The sequence below is a fragment of the Barbatula barbatula genome (assembly GCF_947034865.1).
Source record: "Barbatula barbatula genome assembly, chromosome: 19".
NCBI lineage: Eukaryota > Metazoa > Chordata > Actinopteri > Cypriniformes > Nemacheilidae > Barbatula > Barbatula barbatula.
The window spans coordinates 8,541,077-8,559,786 of record NC_136782.1 but is presented as its reverse complement, the minus strand read 5'-3'; the positions used below and the strand labels follow the sequence as shown (position 1 = coordinate 8,559,786).

Below are 18,710 nucleotides of genomic sequence, written 5' to 3'. Positions count from 1 at the left end.
AGCAAATCTGCCTTCTTAAAGCGACAGTACTGCGACATCATCGGGGCAAATGTGGTTCAATCTGACACGATTTCAATACGTTTTTATATTGTTTGAAACTATAATGCTGCACAATTCACAGCAACATTTAGTGATTTCTGGTGTTGATTCACTTACAAGTTTCAAACATGAGTTCAGAGTTAAATGAACTGACACTGACATTGAATAGGCCGAACACCCATACGTCATACATATGTATTTACGATGGGATTTACAATTATAACACAAACATGTTTAATATGATGCTCCTGAAGAAAAAAGGACTGAATAAATGCATGACTACCGTGAAATATTTTGCTGTAATGCCTTACAATGGACACTAGATGACACTCGTGCATCTTTCATCGAACAAAGTGCTGACTGGCGTTAGGTTCAGATCAATTAGATTGGCCAGTTTGAATTAATAATAGATAAAGTTGATTCAAAGGCAACTGCAATGCTCAACAGTGTTGATCCGTAAAAATACACGTTTAACTGGGCTTGAATCTTGCATGTTAGATGGTGCACATTTGTCACACAAAATATTACACCACATCAAACCAGTGTAGAAACAAACATGCAGACTTTTACCCAGAACTAACAGGATAAACTCTAGCAACAGGATGTAAAACTATTTACTGTTTTATCACTAAACGCAGACCTCATTAAATGTATTGCTTGAAATGTTTTTCTCCACTATAGCTTTTAAACAAACAAACAAACACAAGTTTAGTTTAAAATATCTCTAAAAGGCTATTTTAAACTAATGGCCAAAATACAAGACGCTATTTGTTTAATGCACCAAAAACACAAGCATAAGTAAATACTCTTAAAAATAGACTATGGACTTTCATTCAAAAGACAAGCAAACAAACGTTTCCTGATTTATGACGATATCGCCATGAAACGATAGTTGCGATTGATTTATTTTCCGTATCGTGTATCCTAGTGAAACGGCTCCTGAAATAAGAAAAAAATGTCGGGATTTATTTTGCAAATTTGGCCTGGAGGGCAGGGCAAAAAATGCCTGGCCAATGGACAGTCAGTATAAATCCTACCTCTTTTTTGTTGCTGACGTCATATCGTGAAGCGTTGTTGTTGGGAGGGGTTACGTTTTCATTTAAGATGAATTTAAAAAATGGTGTGCACGGATACATTTTTATCATTTATATAATCACTGCAACACTGTATAAAACACTTAAGAGTTTTCCTGTTTGAAGCCATGGTGACTTTAATAACAGTGTAATAATGTTAATCCCGTCTGCAAGCAGGCTTTTTTAGTTACATAATTCTAAAAAGTCTGACAAATGAATGAAAAGAATAGATACAATATAATAGTAACAACAAAATCAGCAATAATATAAATAAGAAGGCAACTAAATATGAAAGTAAACAAATAGATAATTGAATACACGCAATCCGACCAATCCCTGCGCACGAGTTGACGTCTTCGGGATGAAAGGGAATCCTACATCAAACGAGCGCAACAGTGGGGAGAGATCGGATTCGGATCTCACAAGACGAAACTTCCAGGGCTCCATGTTTGCGAAGTTCCGTTTCGGGATCATGTCGTTGTACTTTTCCTGTAGTCACAGGAGCTCGTGCATGTGCAGGTATTCGGATTACAATATGGAAGGACGCAAGTAAGTAAAGACACACGTTTAAAGCGCTTAGTCCAGGACGTGGCTGAAGCTTTGATGTACATGCTGATCGGAGATCAGATTACAGGCATCAGATCGTAGCCATCCCTTTGCCTTTGATCTGGGCTGTTTAGTGTTGTGCCGGACTCAGGGCGGGTTCAGACCTCTGCAGTGAGCGCACTGGATCACATCCTGTGAAGGGCTCTCTCTCTCTACACGTCTAGAAAACGGAGCGGCACTGTCATACTGGGTAAGAGCGTTTTACGTTTACGTGAATATAAAGTTAGTGCGTCAAATAAATATCTAGAAATACAAAGACTTCTATTAAATATCGTAGGATACGTAAGTCAATATGTTATCATGTGATACACTACGGTGTTGTCATTTTTTATAAACATTTACTTATAGTGGGGAAGAGGTATGTATTAAATGCACAATATATCAAACACGAATTTTGTATGTTAAGTTGTATTTAGCCTAATCATTGTTTAATTATTGTCATGATTCTATTTTTAATCGTTTTACTTTGTTATATTATATAACATTTGCTCATATTATTTAATAAAAAAATCTACCAGTATACTGGAAGACTATTAAACAGTAAAAAATAACAGAAAAATAGTTTTACAATATCAACCATTGATAAATATATACAAAATGTAACATATATTATATATAAAGGCCTGTATATATATATATATATATATATATATATATATATATATATATATATATATATATATATATATATGTTATGTAGCCCAACAACGCAAAACGCATTTTATTGTTTCCCCATTCCCCCTAAAAGCAAAATTGCATCCTACATTTACTTCATCAAAGTATTTCTGCTTTTGCAGTGTATGTGGGAAAGACCTTTCAATATGCTCCGGGCTGTAATTCTCTGCGGGTTTCCACTTCAAAGGATACTTGTCTTTGCATTTTGTGCTATGGTACGTTTAATTTACATTAAAGCCTCATGCGAACTCTTCAACATTGTCACAAAAACGTAGGTAACAGGTGTTTTATGATATAAATGTACACTTAAGTTTTAGTATTGCACCCTTAAAAATTACACACTTAAAAAAACCTCTTGAAGTATTGAAACGTGTTTTTCTCATGTGCCTCTCAGTTTGCTGTAGGAGCCGAGGAGAGAAGAGGTTGCAGGGAACAGGAATACAAGGATACGTTTGGAAACTGCGTTCCCTGTCGGCAATGTGATGCTGGACAAGAGTTGTCAAAGGTTTGGCCAATACTGCACTAGTATTCAAAGTAATGATGCGCTTGTAAACATTTTTATTCCTAAAATCGAGAATTATATATAAATAGATCTGTAGCTTTGTGCTTCTTTTAAGTAGTTCCCTTTCATCTCAACCTACGACCTCCTAATCTCTTTCTTTACCAGTCCGCAACCACAGTCTGCGATTAATGTGCAAATACATTTAGACGGTCCTAAGCTGTTTTAAAAAACGACAGTTTTAACCACGCGTGTGATCACATTTGGAGCGGATAGAAAGGTTCCCATCGACCATCAGTTACAGTGTTTCATTTCTAGCCCAAACCGGCCAAAAGCAAAGTACGTCTTCTGAGTTCACCAATAGAGTCAGAATGCCAATGTTTTGAATAGCTTGTCCTAAGCAATTATTTATTGCTTCCTTCTTTTCATAAAGAGAGGGGCTAAACCACTGTTATTCTTTGTAGCGCACTGGCCACGCTTTAATCAGTTACACCCAAATGTCACTCTTTTTTGAGACTTTACCACCCATGAGAATTGCTGGGCCTCGTATCTATCGTATGTTAAGAATTCGTTTTTATCATACAAATCTAAGCAGAGGTCTGCAAAGCCTCAGTCTGGAGATCATTACACAGTTCATGGTCGTGCAAATGCAGGTACGAGAGAGGTGGATGTGAACACTCGTAGCGCACATGATTTTTTCGTTGGATGACTTTCATGTTGCGTGTTTCGGTGTAAACACACACTATTGGTTTAACGCTTCAATGCATTAGATGTTTTGGGCCAATTAAGGCTATTAAGCCTGAGGCCACAGTGAATGATTGCCTTCTTTTTCCATTCAAGTGCTCGTGGTTTTACCCTGTGCGCTTTAGCCAAGGACAATATCAAGTGTGAACCAGTGATGAGATCTAGAGAAGGATTGTGTTTGTTATCTCTATGTGCAAGATTCATTCTATCCTCACACCTGAACACTTTTGTTTTTAGTGCCTGACACTTCAGAAGTTCTTCCAGACGGTTGTTTGTTCTGTAAGAGCAAAAGAACAGATCAAATGAGGCTTTTTTTGATGATTCTTGGCGAACCTTGACTAGTCAAACAGCTTCTACAACCTCCACAACCTCCTACTGAAGAGGCTGGGATAAAGTTAGATTAGTTAATAGGTGTTTTGTAATTATTTGTTAAAATATCCTGTCAGGGACAGAATTATCATGACAGCAATGGGGAATAAACAAGGACCATGAACCATCTCAACAAATGTACCCCATGCAAATGTGCAGATACTTCAAAACAGACTTTGTAAGCATTTCGCATTCCTGAGTGCTTAACGTCATGGATTGCATTTGTGCTGTCAGGCTAAACGAGAAGTCTTTAGGAGATGTTGCTTTATTCCAGGTCCAGGCCCAGTACTAGTCCATTGCATGCATCATTTTTACATTTCCCTGTGATTAAATTGACAGTGCTATTAAAGAGGTAATACAAATAAGTATGTATCATTATTTTAATTGATAGCTAGATATTTGTGCAGGAGCCCAAGAAAAATCTGGGGGGCAGTGCTCCCCTTGGCCCCGATTTGTTTTTAGTATGGAGATATAAACATTTAAATATGTAAAAGCTGCAATTCGTAAATTTCAAGGTTGAAAATAGACAAATATTATCTATCGAGCTGGTCCTGGATTACTTTACCCTGGATTACTTTACCCTGATTCACAACGGTTATTTTATAAAAATGATGAATAAATTGAACTTTCGGTGATGATTTCTCAGAAACTGTCATTTTGATTGTCCACTTCAACCCACGTAGATATAAATACACAAAGTAACCTGCAGTTTTATGTTTGAAATATTGATGCAAAAGGTTTTTGATGACTTAAAGTGTGAATTTCACTTGAAAGTAGCGAAATCATGCCATGCCATGATTTTGGCATTGTGGTAATGCAATGCGTGGTGAGAGATGTTCTTGGGACGGTTTGTAGGATTCCCCCCAAATTGTTCCCAATAGATCAAGTTAAACTTTCACTATTTGCTTAGATAAAATAAACCAAAGTTCAGTTAATTGACAAGATGGTTCAGGGAACTTTAGTAGAATAAGACGACTTCAAAACATTGGTGTGTCTGAACATGCTTGTTTCATCCATCTTCATCCTCTATCACATCCCTCTTGCTGTTTTGCTTGGCATTCGCACACAAATCTGATCTTCAGAGAGATTTCAGAGCATGTTAGAGAAAGGTCTTTGCAAACAAATATAGTTTAGGTTGTGTTTTGCTGTTCAAATCAGAAAATGTTGCAAGCCAGATTCGTACTTGAGATATCCTTATGCCCAGCGCTTTGTGTGAACTAACTTCAATGACCAAACCTCTTTTATTCGCCATCCCTCCAACCCATTTTGCCCTGCTGGATAGAAAAGCCTTATTTGGTGTGCGGGCAGACAACAGCTGTCATTCTGTTCGGGCACCCTACTTGCAGTCTTTGGAAGGTCTGTGTTGAGAGAGCCAAGTCGCCATTCTCTAAGTGGCTGAAAACCTCTGATCCCGGGGCCAAGCTTTGTGGAGAGCTCCTGTCATTCCTGCTCTCACGCAGGCCAGTAATCCATGCCCGCAGTGTGTGTTTTTGTGCTGCTGCGTGTGGGAAACAGGATCGCGGCGTAGAAAGAAGGCCCCTGTTTGAAGCCCATCTCCAAGTTAATGATATATGAGCCTCTCTCTAATCCAGCTCAGTGTGCTGGAAATGCAAGCGCGGAACAGCGGCCCTGCTGGGGATGGGGCGGCTGGGGGAAAAATGCGCCAAGTGGTATCAAACCACAGAGGTCCGCTCGCTTTTCTCTGCATTACGCTGCTGTGTTGCAATGAATGGGCTGGTGATGTGATCGTTTGAAGCAATGTGTTTGTTTAATGGATCACGCTTAAAGATTCCACTGTTACTTAAATGACGAATATTATCTTAAAATGTAGGAACTATGCTATTTTTGCATAATGGTTGCTATTTGTAAAACCAAAGTTTTACTACAAATATCATTGTTAAACTATGGTTGCTGCAGTCAAACCATAGTTAATTTGTGGTCACTATGGTTTTTAGTTAAAACATGGTTATTTTTGTAAAGGTTTGTAAAGCGCACTAGGCTGCATGATTTATTTCTGTGAAATGTTTCTTATTTCTCCGATTTTTCTCAACTCGAGGCTAAAAAAAAAAAGATCAAACACTCAATTGACTAGGCCGAAACAGTCTTAAAGGGACAGTTCGCCCAAAAATGAAATCAAACTATTATTGTATTATTTCTTTCTTTGCACACAAAAATAGATGTTCACGTTTACCTGTTGATGTTCAACTTTTCTGACACAGACCTTAATGTATTTTTGCAGGGAGAGGGACAGTTCACCCAAAAATTGAAATCCTTTTACTCGCTCTTATGTCATTTTAAACCTGTATGACTTTCTTTTTTCTTAAGAACACAAATTAAGATATTTTGAAGAATGTTAATAACCAAACAACACTGGGGCCCCTTGACTTCCGTTGTATGGACACAAAACCACTAAGACATTTCTCAAAATATCTTCTTTTGTGTTTTACAGATTTTAAATGTCATGAAGGTGAATAAATAATGACAGAATTGTATTTTTTGGATGAATTATGCCTTTAAATGAAGACGGAAGGTTAGGCAGGACATCACACGTGTTTTTTTGGTGTTTCAAATGCTAGACACACACAACTAAACTGATGCCTGTTTTCACTATCGGTGGATTCAGTTGGAATGGTGCATAATGCATAATTCAATACAGCTTCAAGTATGGTTTGTGATATTTACCTCAGTGAAAACATATCTGTGCTAGATGCACGGGTCCCATGAACTATAACAACATGAAAAGGATTAAAAACAGCCATTTTCAAGATCGATTACGTCAGTGGTTTTGAAATAACTGGTATTGTTTATTGATGTTTGTGGACCTGCAGGGGAAAACGCTGTTCTGATGAAGCTGATTAAGTGGTACTTTAGATTTCATTTAGATCTTGTGGCCTGAAAAAAACGTTTGCTTACATTTCTCTTCTTAATGTCCAACTCAATGTGCCGAAACATCAAAGTCCAACATGTTTTACGAACATGCCTAACATATGTTGTTTTGTTTGAACAGAAAATCATCGGAAAGCCATTTGAAAACCCTTCCAGCAGAATGTTATTGACAGGTCTCCCTATCCCTGACCTGATGACTGCAATACACAGTCTTTTTTGAACGTTTTGACATAACGTGACTAAATAAAAGCAAAGAAAAGGCCAGCTGCTTGGGCGGGTTTTCAATTTCTTAAGCCCAATGCATTTTCTCTGTTCTAACCCGTTCAAAAGAAGCCCAAAATGGCAACACTGCCCAAGGCATTGTTACCTCAATATCATTTGTAAGCAAAATGTCTGTGTTTTGTAGCTAGCCATTTAGCAAATACCAAATAGTTACAGTCCTTCAGTCGGCTAAAAGAGCAAGTGCACTCATTGACGTTTGCTTTTGGCGTCCTTGCCTTGTGTTGGCTGTGCATGTGGAATAGGTCCCATATAATTACACAAAACGTCACTGTTTTACACCATTTATTGATATAACATAGGACAGTATTTAGGGAACAATGCCTTGCCAGATTGGGCTTCTTTTGCATGGGTAAAACCGGAGAAAAATGCATTGGGCGGGTTTACAAAATCAAGGCTGCTTATGAAATTAAAAACCCGCTCAAACAGCTGGTCTTTTCGTTGGTTTTATTAAGTCAAATGATGTCAAAACGTTCAAAAAGAATGTGTAGTGCAGTCATAAACACATTATTCCTTAACACAGCCCTTAATGGTTCTGTTTAACCAATCAGATCTGGGATAGGGTTACCTGTCAATCATTCTGCCTGCGTTGAGATGTGATGACTCATGAGTGACGGGGTTTTGGCGCGATAAAGGACAAGATTTTGTATACTGAAGCGATCGTAATGCCAAAGTGGCCCAAAATATACTCTATGTTGCACTGCAATGGAAAAATAACTCAATGTGGATTACACATGTGATGATAGACGACTCGAAGTTATTGGCTCATTTCTTGATCGTCGCTTCGAAGTGGTTTCTGGACATATTAACGTTAAGTCATATTTTCTAACTCTCTTTAATGCATTTGCTATGTTTGATCCGATCTGTTTTCCTGGTTTTTATTATATTTTGTCATCTTGTCATACTTCGTTTTAAGGATATAAAATGGTCATTATCATCACGGATTGACTAAATTTCCATCACATTATTTTGGCAGTTAACATTTGGGCTGTTTTGTGTTGGAGTGGGTTCTAGCGAGCCTTTGGGCTGGAAATTGTCCACCCAATCTGGCAACACTGGCCTAGGGTGTGTTCCTGTGTTATTTAAGGATGGGTGAGAATAGTAACATTCCTTGAGTATCCTTTACATGCTTTTGGATGTGTGTACACAAACCTGTCATACACGTACACATATGAGTCATGCTCCCCATAACCAAAATAATCAAATAATTCATTATTTTCTTGAAGAATTTAGGCCCAACAAAGCGCATCCTTACTGCAATAAATGCCTAAAATCATTTCCCATTTTATCTGAATTTTAATATAAATCCTTGCATGAGGACAGTATCATATTAGAATACATTTTATTTATAAATGTAATTGTATTAACTTCTTTGTTTATTTATGCTTATAATTATTTCAATATTATCTTTCAGTTTGGAAGGAACAAAAAAATGTTTAGCTACAAAACAAGCTGAAGCTTTTTAACTTTAGATTTGCCTGAAAGGTATTTGTATTTTATTTACTTATACTATTATTTATTTTATAATATTTTTACTAAACAATAGTTTCAAATAAAATAATATATAGGCACCCCCTGCAATGCCATTGTGGACACCCTGTGGGTAACAGACCCCTTCTGAAGACCCCTCATCTAGTTTTCATCACCTAATATTTTCGTTTCATCTCAGATTTTGCCTCCGAAAGCTTGCTTGAGTTTGAACTCAAGCATATTTTAAGGCCATACACACACACGAAAATCATTCACTTTTGAAGAGGTTTCAAAGTGTGTAACACATGCCAAAATCTCTCAATACCAATAACCCTCCCCACACTTTAGGCAAAGAGAGGCCTGACAAAACCTCCGCAATAAACTCCCAATAAACCAACAATGGGCTTCCCCGTGGGCCTTTCTCATTCAAATGCGGAGTCCTTCGGGGCCCGGAGCAGAAGGCTGTCCATTGATCCCGTGAGAGTCAGAGAGATTATTGCCAGTGTAAGATAGACTCCCTCAAAAGAAGCTTGGCCTTTGTTCAGCAGGGGGATCTCACACACACACTGGGATCATTATTTCATCTCGGCCTCTTGTTAGTCCACATTGGTGCTTTTATTTCGCCCTGCTCGCCCTTCTGTTCCTCGCCAGTGAGATATCTTCCCTTAATCCCTGCAGGAATGTGGCTTTGGCTATGGAGAGGATGCCCAATGTGTGCCCTGCAGAGCCAGTCGCTTCAAAGAGGACCGCAGCCTGCAGAAATGCAAACCCTGTCTAGACTGTTCACTTCTCAACCGCTTCCAGAAGGGCAACTGCTCCATCACAAACAATGCTGTGTGCGGAGACTGCTTGCCCGGGTGAGTCAGACGGAAGATGGGTCAGAGACCACATGCTTGAGAGTCACTTAAGATTTCAAAAACAAAAAGTAGACTTGATTAAATGGGTAAACTATCTGTGTACCCAACCACAGACCATAGAATAACTTGCAGTAAGTATTTTTAAAGGTACAGTTCGCTCTTTTACATTCAATTGCAATGAATGAGAATAATTCACATTTTGAAATGAACAACTCGTATAATTACAGAATAACAAAAACATTTTGATCAGCATCTCACACAAAGCTATCATGTGCTTCGGATGCTTGAAAACAGTCCATTTCTTTCATTTTTATGGCATAGACATGATCAAAATGTACATTACATATGCCCAGTTCAGATTTAATTTAGTTTTGTTACGGTAGTGTCAGATAATGCGAATTTATTTACAAAAAATATGAGTAATAATTTACTTAAATCTTTCAAGGGACAAGTAATTATATTACTTAGTAACTAGTTACACCCAACACTGCTGACGAGTAAACACTTTTTGTCTTTTTTACGAAGAGTCTGATGATGATGCCCCTATACCCTAATATAGTGCACTATTTGAGGGGACATCCATTTTTAGTGGTGTCTGAATTCACAGTGGACGTTATTGAGTGCACTCATTCAATCCCATGATGCATCACAAAAACGAGTGTACAACCGATGTACACTCACGGCTAGCTGCTAGCGTCAACAAACTAAAGACCTTTAGTTAGGCCAAGTCATGCTGTGGCATGTCAGACAATAGCATGATTCTGAAAAATGTCAGGTTTTCTCTCAAACACTGCGAGAGTGATCTAGTTAGCCCAGAGCAGCATCCCGCTCTCACCAGTCAGGTTTCTTAATAACGTTTGATTACCCCTCATTAAGTGCTTTGGCACGGTTCGACTTGCTAAGAGCAAGTTTTCACCTTCAAAGTTCATCTACACCTGTTTCAGAAAAAACACTGTAGGCCTAAGTAACTAATGAAACATTTCCTACATTTTAATGAATACAACTGAATTGTCCTACATTACATCATTACTGCTTTTGGTCTTACAGATTTTACAGGAAGACAAAGTTAAGTGGATTTCAAGATATGGAGTGTATACCTTGTGGAGACCCACCACCACCATATGAACCGCACTGTAAGTTCCTATTTACTAAACCTACATCATTTTTTCATACTTCAAACATGTATATGACTCTTTCTTACGTGATCACAAAATGAGATATTTTGAGAAATGTCTCAGTGGTTTTGTGACTATACAATAGAAGTCAATAAGGGTCAATGTTGTTTGGTTACCAACATTCTTCAAAATATCTTCTTTTGTGTTCTGTGGAAAAAAGAAAGTCATACAGGTTTGAAATGACAAGAGGGCGAGTAAAGGATGATAGAATTCTCACTTTTGGGTGAACCATAATGTCTAGTGGTTTCATTTGTTTTTTTCATTTGAGCTTTGGTAAAGGCTGTCTTAAACAATAGTGAACCTAAAAAATATTATTACAGCACGTTTTTCTCAGGCACTCTACTTAAACAGCTTACACACAAGACTTTCAAAATAAAAGTCTAACATCAGAAAAAAAAAAAAATTACGTGTTGATGTTGTTTCTTTGACTCAATACTCCACGACCCATCAGTTGAGAAACACTGGTTTAGAAGTACATTTATGTGATTAAAGATTATTAGAGAACATACATTTTAAATAATGCATGACCTACACAGATAAATAAACACTGCTTGTTTAAAATATCTTCTTTTTTGATTTCATGGAGACTTTAAGGCACGCTCACATTATGCAACTTTCATCCGAATGTTGCTGTCGCTGATTTCCAAGGTTGATCAAGTCAACTCGTTCATCGCGTGAATTTATGAGAAAAGTTTTTTCGTGGTTGGTGGTGACATCTTCCTGACCCAAAGACCGAATTGTTGACAAGTCAGAGGACAAGAAACATGTAGTGCGAGTGCTAGAAATTTGCATTGTTTTGCATTCACAGAAATGCTTCCTTTTCTAAGTCAAGACACGGGCGTTGGTTAGAAACAATTTTCTGTTTAACTATCCGAAACACTGTTTCGCTCTTCCACAAAAATAACAGAGCATTTGAAACTCATAGGCAGTGCTCCACAAAGCAGTGAATTGTTCTCTAGCATTTAGGGCTGCTAAATGTGCTCATTTTACCCGTCATTGAGTACGGTTCTGCAGAACCTGTCTTCAGGCGCTAACAAACGGAGAGTGAGTGCATCAGTGACTGCTTGTGTGGATTTGGCAGTTGTATGTTGGGTAGAGTTAGAGCCAGATGCAACACGGCTTCGTCAAGAAAGAAAATAAATGAATAAGTCCTGTCAAGGTTCAAGTTGACCTGTGCATGTAAAAAAATATTATCTCCGGGTAAACCCAAGATAATGACAAAGAGTGACTGCCCTCTCCAAAAAAAGGTGCATGACGCCCCACTGCCATGTTTATACTCCAAACCGTTCGTCTCCCATTTTGTGAGGGTAGTGAACACTCTAGATCTCAGTAATAGACCTTGCGTCGGCCCGGGGCAAACACGCAGCTGTGCGAGGAAGTGTGACTTTAGATGGGACCATAAATCCAAAAACACTCTGGTCTTCTTGGCTCATCCTGAGAGCAAGGGGAAAACAGAGCATTTAATGGATTCCTGTAGCTGCTTTAATGTATTTCATCTGCTGCTGTCTCTTCTTGTCATAGGATGTCTTTAAATATTTGGCAAGGCTTCCCACAGCTGTCCCATCTTAGCATCTGAAGTGATGTGAAGCCAGTTTATAAAGAGGTCACATGAGAGCCGGGCGGCTGCTTGATGTGTAATGACTGGGAGTAATGTAAGACGGCGCTTTTGCTTCTGCAAAACTTCACAAACTCGTGATTTGTTTGCCTGGTTAGAAAAACGAGTCTGGTCTCTTTTCACAAATTACTTGTGGTAGAAATACAGGTAGATCTGTTAAGAATTGTACGTACAATTATGCTTGAAGTGTGTCAGCAAACATGCGGAGATGCAATTTATATGTCATAAAAAGTGTTTCATGATTTAGAAGAGATCACGTTCACACCAGCTGTGAACCATATTAAAAAGTAAACGTGAAACCGTCTTTTCAAACAGAAACTGATGTGGTTTGCTGGTGCACCAGAGAGATACTGTGTCTTTAACTACAGCCCAGTCTGAAAGGAAAGCATATCAAATATTGATATATATATAGTTATGGGTGGTTCTGCTAAAACACTCCACAAAACTTCTTCTGCTTAAAGTTCTGCTTAAAACAGGTAATACCTTAAAAGTCAACTTAAAATCAAACTTGACCTTGTTTGTTAAACACACATTTTCTGTCTTTTGAACAGTTGATCAAACGTCTTTGTTAGCATTTAGTAAAATAACTTATTTTCTATGAACTCTCCTGTTCGGGTAATGTAACCAATAGGGCCGTTCACACAGAATGTGTTTTTCATTTATAGTCACTTTTACATCGTTTTTCTATGTAAACATGTGCTGGACAGTCATGTTTGACCGTTGCGCCTCCAACACAATCTCACAGGAATACGTAACTATTTTACGAGGTGGCTAATTCATATGAGTTCGTACCACCTGATTAGATTATTTGAATGTTTTAGGAAGATTTGCTTTCATGCTAGTGACGATTAGGTTCAGGGGTGGGGTTAGGGGAGGGGCTTCATTATTGCTTTATCTAATAATTCTAATTTCACAGGAATTAGCCGTCTTGTAAAATAGTTACGAATTCCATTGAGATCAGGTTGGCATCTCACATCTTTTGCTGTGTAAATTGTAAATTAGGGCTGTCAAACGTTTAATCGCGTTCAGAATAAAAATGTGTGTATACCTCTGTGTACTTTTTTGTTAATAAACACATACATGCATATGTTTAAGAAAAATATAAAAAATAATAAATGTTTAAACATAATTTCAATTATTGGTAAATATACTGCAAGTAAATACATCTAAACATTTCCAAAATATATACAGTATGCCTATATATGTATGCTTTTGTGTTTATAAATACACAATAGTAAATACACCATAGTACATAGACACACATTACGTAAACACAAATTTTAATTCTGGATGCGATTAATTGCAATTTATCGTTTGACAGCCCTATATTTATATTTAAATATAACCATAACAAAAACTATATATAAGTGTCCACACCAATGTACATTGTTATGTTTTTTCCAAGCTTGCGTGGCTGAAATTTCACATTTTAAATGTGCAAAGACTTTAAATTTGAAATGATTTGATTTTATCGTTCACCAGCTGGGAAAAAATCCTTTTAAAGTGATCCCAACTACAGTATATCGGTACTCCATTTTCGATTGTTATAAAAGAAACGTGGACTTTGCTATTCTCTTAAATTTAGATGATATAATTAACTTTGTTGTTATTTTATAATAAAGACAACAAAGTTGTTTTCCGTCACATAAAATTGATAGCTATATAATTGTGATATGGTCGGTTATGATGTTGGCAGTGCATGTTGAAATCTAAACTACAGTTTTGGGAAACAATTGTTTTTGTTGAGGCTGTACACTATCACAATTCTCTAGACTGTCCACCCCCATGCTCTCTGGGCTCAAGGCCATGTGTGTGAGTTTGGCATTCTCTAAAGTCAACAAGCAGGCGCATATATCAAAGAGAGCAGTGTGTTGGCTCACAGAGCTCAGCGCAGTGATAGTATCAGCAGGTGAGATCTTTTCTATGAGCCGCTCTTTGTCTGTGTTTGCTGCAGCTGTGGGCTGCAGATAAGAGTTTGGGGATGGAGAGAGAGGGCAGGAGAACGGCACACAGCTGCCTCAGATTTGCTGGCAAAGACACAGAACTCTGTAGACAGAGGTTTAATGAGCAAACTCTGTAGCGTATGTGAAGAATTTGTATGACAGTTCTTCTGTAATTCGACTAGCACATGCATGTATACGGTTGATGCTTTGTACAAGACAGTTATGGTAGAGGAGCCTATAAGGACAAGAGAAGAAAGAGTTGATTCGACAAATGATCTCCAAGTATTTATGAAAGACAAGAAGCACTCGAAATAAACTCTAAATGTCATGGAGCTGAATGATAAAAGCCTCAAGCACGGTTGTAATAATTGTTTGTCTTCACATGGAACGAACAAACACACATAACAGAGAAAAGTCCTTACTGATGTTCACATAAAGAGTTCTTGGATATGTGAAGGCCCAGCCTATATTTACTTAATGATTAATTTACCATTGAGCAAATAAAAAAGGCTTGTGTTCATGCAATGAAAAGATGTTAAGCAAATATCTGGTTCATATTTAAGTTATTTATATAAAGTTAATATTTCCACATGAAACAAAATATCTGGAGGCTTTATCTCATAATGCGCTCATATTTGTAATGGTTGCCCATAAAGCTGGTTGGTTGAACTGCAATTTTCAGAAGTATTTCAATAGTAGTAAAAAATGAACTTTTCTGGCAGCTGGGGCACCAGAAATATGCCGTAAAATGACATATTTCCCCTGTTTATCTTGTAAGTTTGCAGTCGTTTTTTACTGCTCAACTACCTGTTAATGTTTACCAGCCTCTAGCTCAAGGTCATGGGTTCGAACCCCTGGGGTTGCACGTACAACGAGAAAATGCGTAGCTAAGATGAGAGCATCCTAGAAATTGTTTTCACAAACTCGTGAGCAGGTCACGTGACCATTTTGTTCCAGTCGTACGTGACTGATGCATTGATGTACTCAATAGTAGCGTGATAACCCTAATTATCTTGAAAATTGCCGGTGTCATTAGAACACCAGTTGTGAAACCCCTTCTTCAGGCTATATCAGTCACTCGATAGTCACTGGATTTTTTTCGCAGATCACGGCTGTCTTTAGGGCAGGGAGGGTTTCGCTAGACAGTGACATCAGAGCTCCCTTGGTGCCTTCGGAACACGGCAGCTGGTTTCACAGACCGATTACACATTCCCCAGCCGAACTTCAAACATATAGCAGTGACTCCCCGCAGCCTTGATCTGGCCCCAAATAATGGGCTCACGAGACTGGCAAGCGCAGGCTCGACTGGCCCGGGGTGAAGAGGTGAAAAATTATCGGCAGGCCGGGAATGCGCCCTTCACCTCCGGGACATTCCTTCTATTTAAACCCAGTTTTCTTCGGAACAGGTCGCTGAACGTATACCGCAGCAATGGGAGATGAGTGAGAAGCGAAGACTCCTTTTTTTGGAGGATTAGACAGATGCATGATTTGGGAACATCATGGGGCGAAGTACTGTAAGTAGTGACATCACTTCCTTTCTACTGTGTTATCAGGCAGTGGGCGAGTGAACCTGGTGCCTCTGCAGACCACAGTGACCAGCCCGAGGGACATGGCTTTGGCTGCGGTCATCTGCAGCGCTCTGGCCACCGTCATCCTGGCTCTTTTCATCCTCTGTGTCATCTATTGTAAGAGACAGCTGCTGGAGAAAAAACCTGGTAATTCACTTCCCTTCTCCTGGTTTTTCGTATCATAAATCATGTCAAATGCTTAAAGGGATAGTTCGCTCAAAAATACAAATTCTTAGGATAGGATCTTTAGGATCTTCGTTGACTCGCCCTATAGGTTTCAAACCTATATACCTTTCTTTGTTCTGTTAAACACTGTTAGCAATTTTCAGTTCGGGGACATCATCCACTACCATAGTAGGAAAAATATTGTATATTCTCTTGAACACATATTGAGACATTTTGAAGTTGGTATTTCCAAACACAAATAGTTCTATAGAGCACCTTTGAGTTCCATTTAATTCTTCCTACTATGGCAGTCTGTCATGTCACAAATTTGAAAACAGCTAACAATGTTCTAAATATCTTTGTGTTCATCTGAACAAAGTTATTCATAGAGGTATAAAATGAGGCTGAGCAACTGATGACAGCATTTATACAGGTTTGGAATGACATGAACATTGAATCTAGGAATCTAGAATTTAGGGTCTGAGCTATAATGCTTTATCTGCGTGTCTTTTTCTCAGTGTCTTTGAGGTCTCACGAGGGTCCGTGTGTCGGGTCGGAGTTGTCTTGTCTCGATCGGAGAGTTCTGGAATTCTCCCAGCGGCCTTGTTGTCACTGTCATCACAGTTCAGGACAGACCTGCGGTGAGCTTCACACACATCTCAGAAGTGCCACTAACGCACTGATACATTGTTGGAGTGGAGTGAGGAATCTTGTTTCCTTTCTGGAGTCCAAATATGTCTATTAAACAATTCTTTTTTTGTTTTCATTTGCAGGTCCTGTACACCTGATTCCCTCAATGTGCTCTGATGATACCTTGAGCCAGGGCTGTGCTCGAGAACAGGAATCTTTTCATTCTCAAAACAGTCTCAATGAAGGGTGGGTCTTTAAATGGGACGCTTAGCTCCGTATAAAAGTTAACATGAAAACTGCAGTTGTTAATAGTAACCTCGAGGCTGGGAATAGTTGATTTTTGATTGGTCAGTCGTGCTTACTGTAGGTTATAGAAGAATATCACACCGTATGTATAACCAGGGATTACACCAGTTTATTGTATCAATCGTAATCATCAATTTAGCTGCATTGTAGCTTTTTACATAACATACGAATTCAAGTTTAAAAGACAAATTTTAATCATGTTAAATATGGGTAAAACATGTGTTGCATTCTGCAATCTGTAACTTGCCTCTCTATCGCCATCTCTGTTTAAAACACACAATTGCATTTCACTTCACGTATTTATAGAGCAGAATGATTTTGAACGAAATTCTAACCAAAAGCTACTTACCTCAAGGCTATTGAGGTTTACTAAAATTAAAACTCAGAAAGCAAGTCTGTTTATCAAATCAAAATAAAAAAGTATCCTAAAAGTTATTGGAAAAACATTTTAAATTAACATTTTGCCTCAGAAATGAGTTTAATGCACTAAAATAAAGAAATATGAACAAATATAATAAATTAATCTTATAGAACAACATTACAATAAACAAATAAGTAATGAAAATTTTGAACATAGAAACTAAAACCCTAAAAATAAAAGCTAGTTTAACATATTAATAAAACACAAATGTTTATGTAGCCTACTTTCTCAAGAACAGTTTTTTGTGTATTCTCAATCAAAAAGATTGGTGATTCGTGATAAAGATCGGCCGACTCTACCTTATCTCAAACGGCTGCTTTAATCATGTCAATTATTTTAATATAAAATTGCTGTGGAATATATACAGATAATACAATGTTTTTTCCCGACAGACTGGGGACCAGTCAACCAGATCTGGAATGCGCACCTGACCATCTCCAGTCCAGCTCACAGAGACCTTCCTCCTGTGAAGAGAGAGAGGAACGAGACCTGCCAACCTCAGGTCAGGCGTCAAAGATTCCTGAGGACGGGTCAAACAGTCGGCTTCTATCACAGACAACAGCCATCCAAAACTGAAGGCAAGTACAACTACAGTATGAAAGTAAGGCGTGGTCACGGGTTCAAATTACCGACCCCTGGCTTAAATATTTGTCAATATAGTAAGTGAAAACGAGAAAATTAAAGAGATCTTTGTTTACTCTAACAAAAGAAAAACATGTGCGACTGCGTTTTTTTTTTAGAGGAGCTCTCAATGATTTGCAAATGACTAAAGCAAATGAATGAATGGCATCAAGAGTCAAGGGCGGTGTGTGTAAACACACCACACAAAAGCATTATAGTGAAATGGCGAACATGAAAGAAGCAAATACATTTTCCTCAGAAACACTTAAAAGAGCCTTTTGACTGTATCAAACACTTTGCTGGTGTGAAACGCTCGTAAAGTCACGCCTTTTCTTTATTGTTCAGCTGGAAAATGAAGGCGTATGTTCATTTATCAAGTAAAAGAGCTTTGAAATAAGATGACGATAACTCTTCTCTCTTGCATCTCAGTTTGTTCTCCTGAGAAAAAGACCAAGAAAACTCACAAATGTCTCCATAAGAGTTTCAGAAGAGATCTCGCACGTCACAAACTGAGCCCAGATTTGTCATGCATGCTATCAAACATCAATGAGACTAAATATGATTATAATTTCAACATTTCTCATCTAATTTACCCAAATCCAAATTATTCTATGAGAAACATCTGATACTTAAATTAAATGCAACTAAGGACTCAAATCTCCTGAGCTATCGAAGAACAATAAAAAATGATCATTCAAACAAATGATTTATTTATGATTTATTATTGAACTTTAACCCTACAACTTGCATTATTTACTATTCCTCATGT

General features: G+C 38.0%; 1 protein-coding gene across 1 annotated transcript in view; it reads left to right on the top strand.

Annotated features, from left to right (window-relative positions):
* The first annotated feature begins 1,470 nt into the window (after nt 1–1,470).
* The window catches only part of tnfrsf19 (tumor necrosis factor receptor superfamily, member 19), an 18,081-nt gene continuing 841 nt past the window's right edge, over nt 1,471–18,710 (top strand). The window contains exons 1-9 of the mRNA XM_079481664.1: nt 1,471–1,908; nt 2,516–2,608; nt 2,788–2,898; nt 9,319–9,497; nt 10,545–10,630; nt 15,784–15,945; nt 16,482–16,604; nt 16,737–16,839; nt 17,713–17,898. Of these exons, the coding sequence (XP_079337790.1) occupies nt 2,519–2,608; nt 2,788–2,898; nt 9,319–9,497; nt 10,545–10,630; nt 15,784–15,945; nt 16,482–16,604; nt 16,737–16,839; nt 17,713–17,896 (1,038 nt within the window). The 5' untranslated portion in view covers nt 1,471–1,908; nt 2,516–2,518 and the 3' untranslated portion in view covers nt 17,897–17,898. The remainder of the gene's footprint in view (nt 1,909–2,515; nt 2,609–2,787; nt 2,899–9,318; nt 9,498–10,544; nt 10,631–15,783; nt 15,946–16,481; nt 16,605–16,736; nt 16,840–17,712; nt 17,899–18,710) is intronic.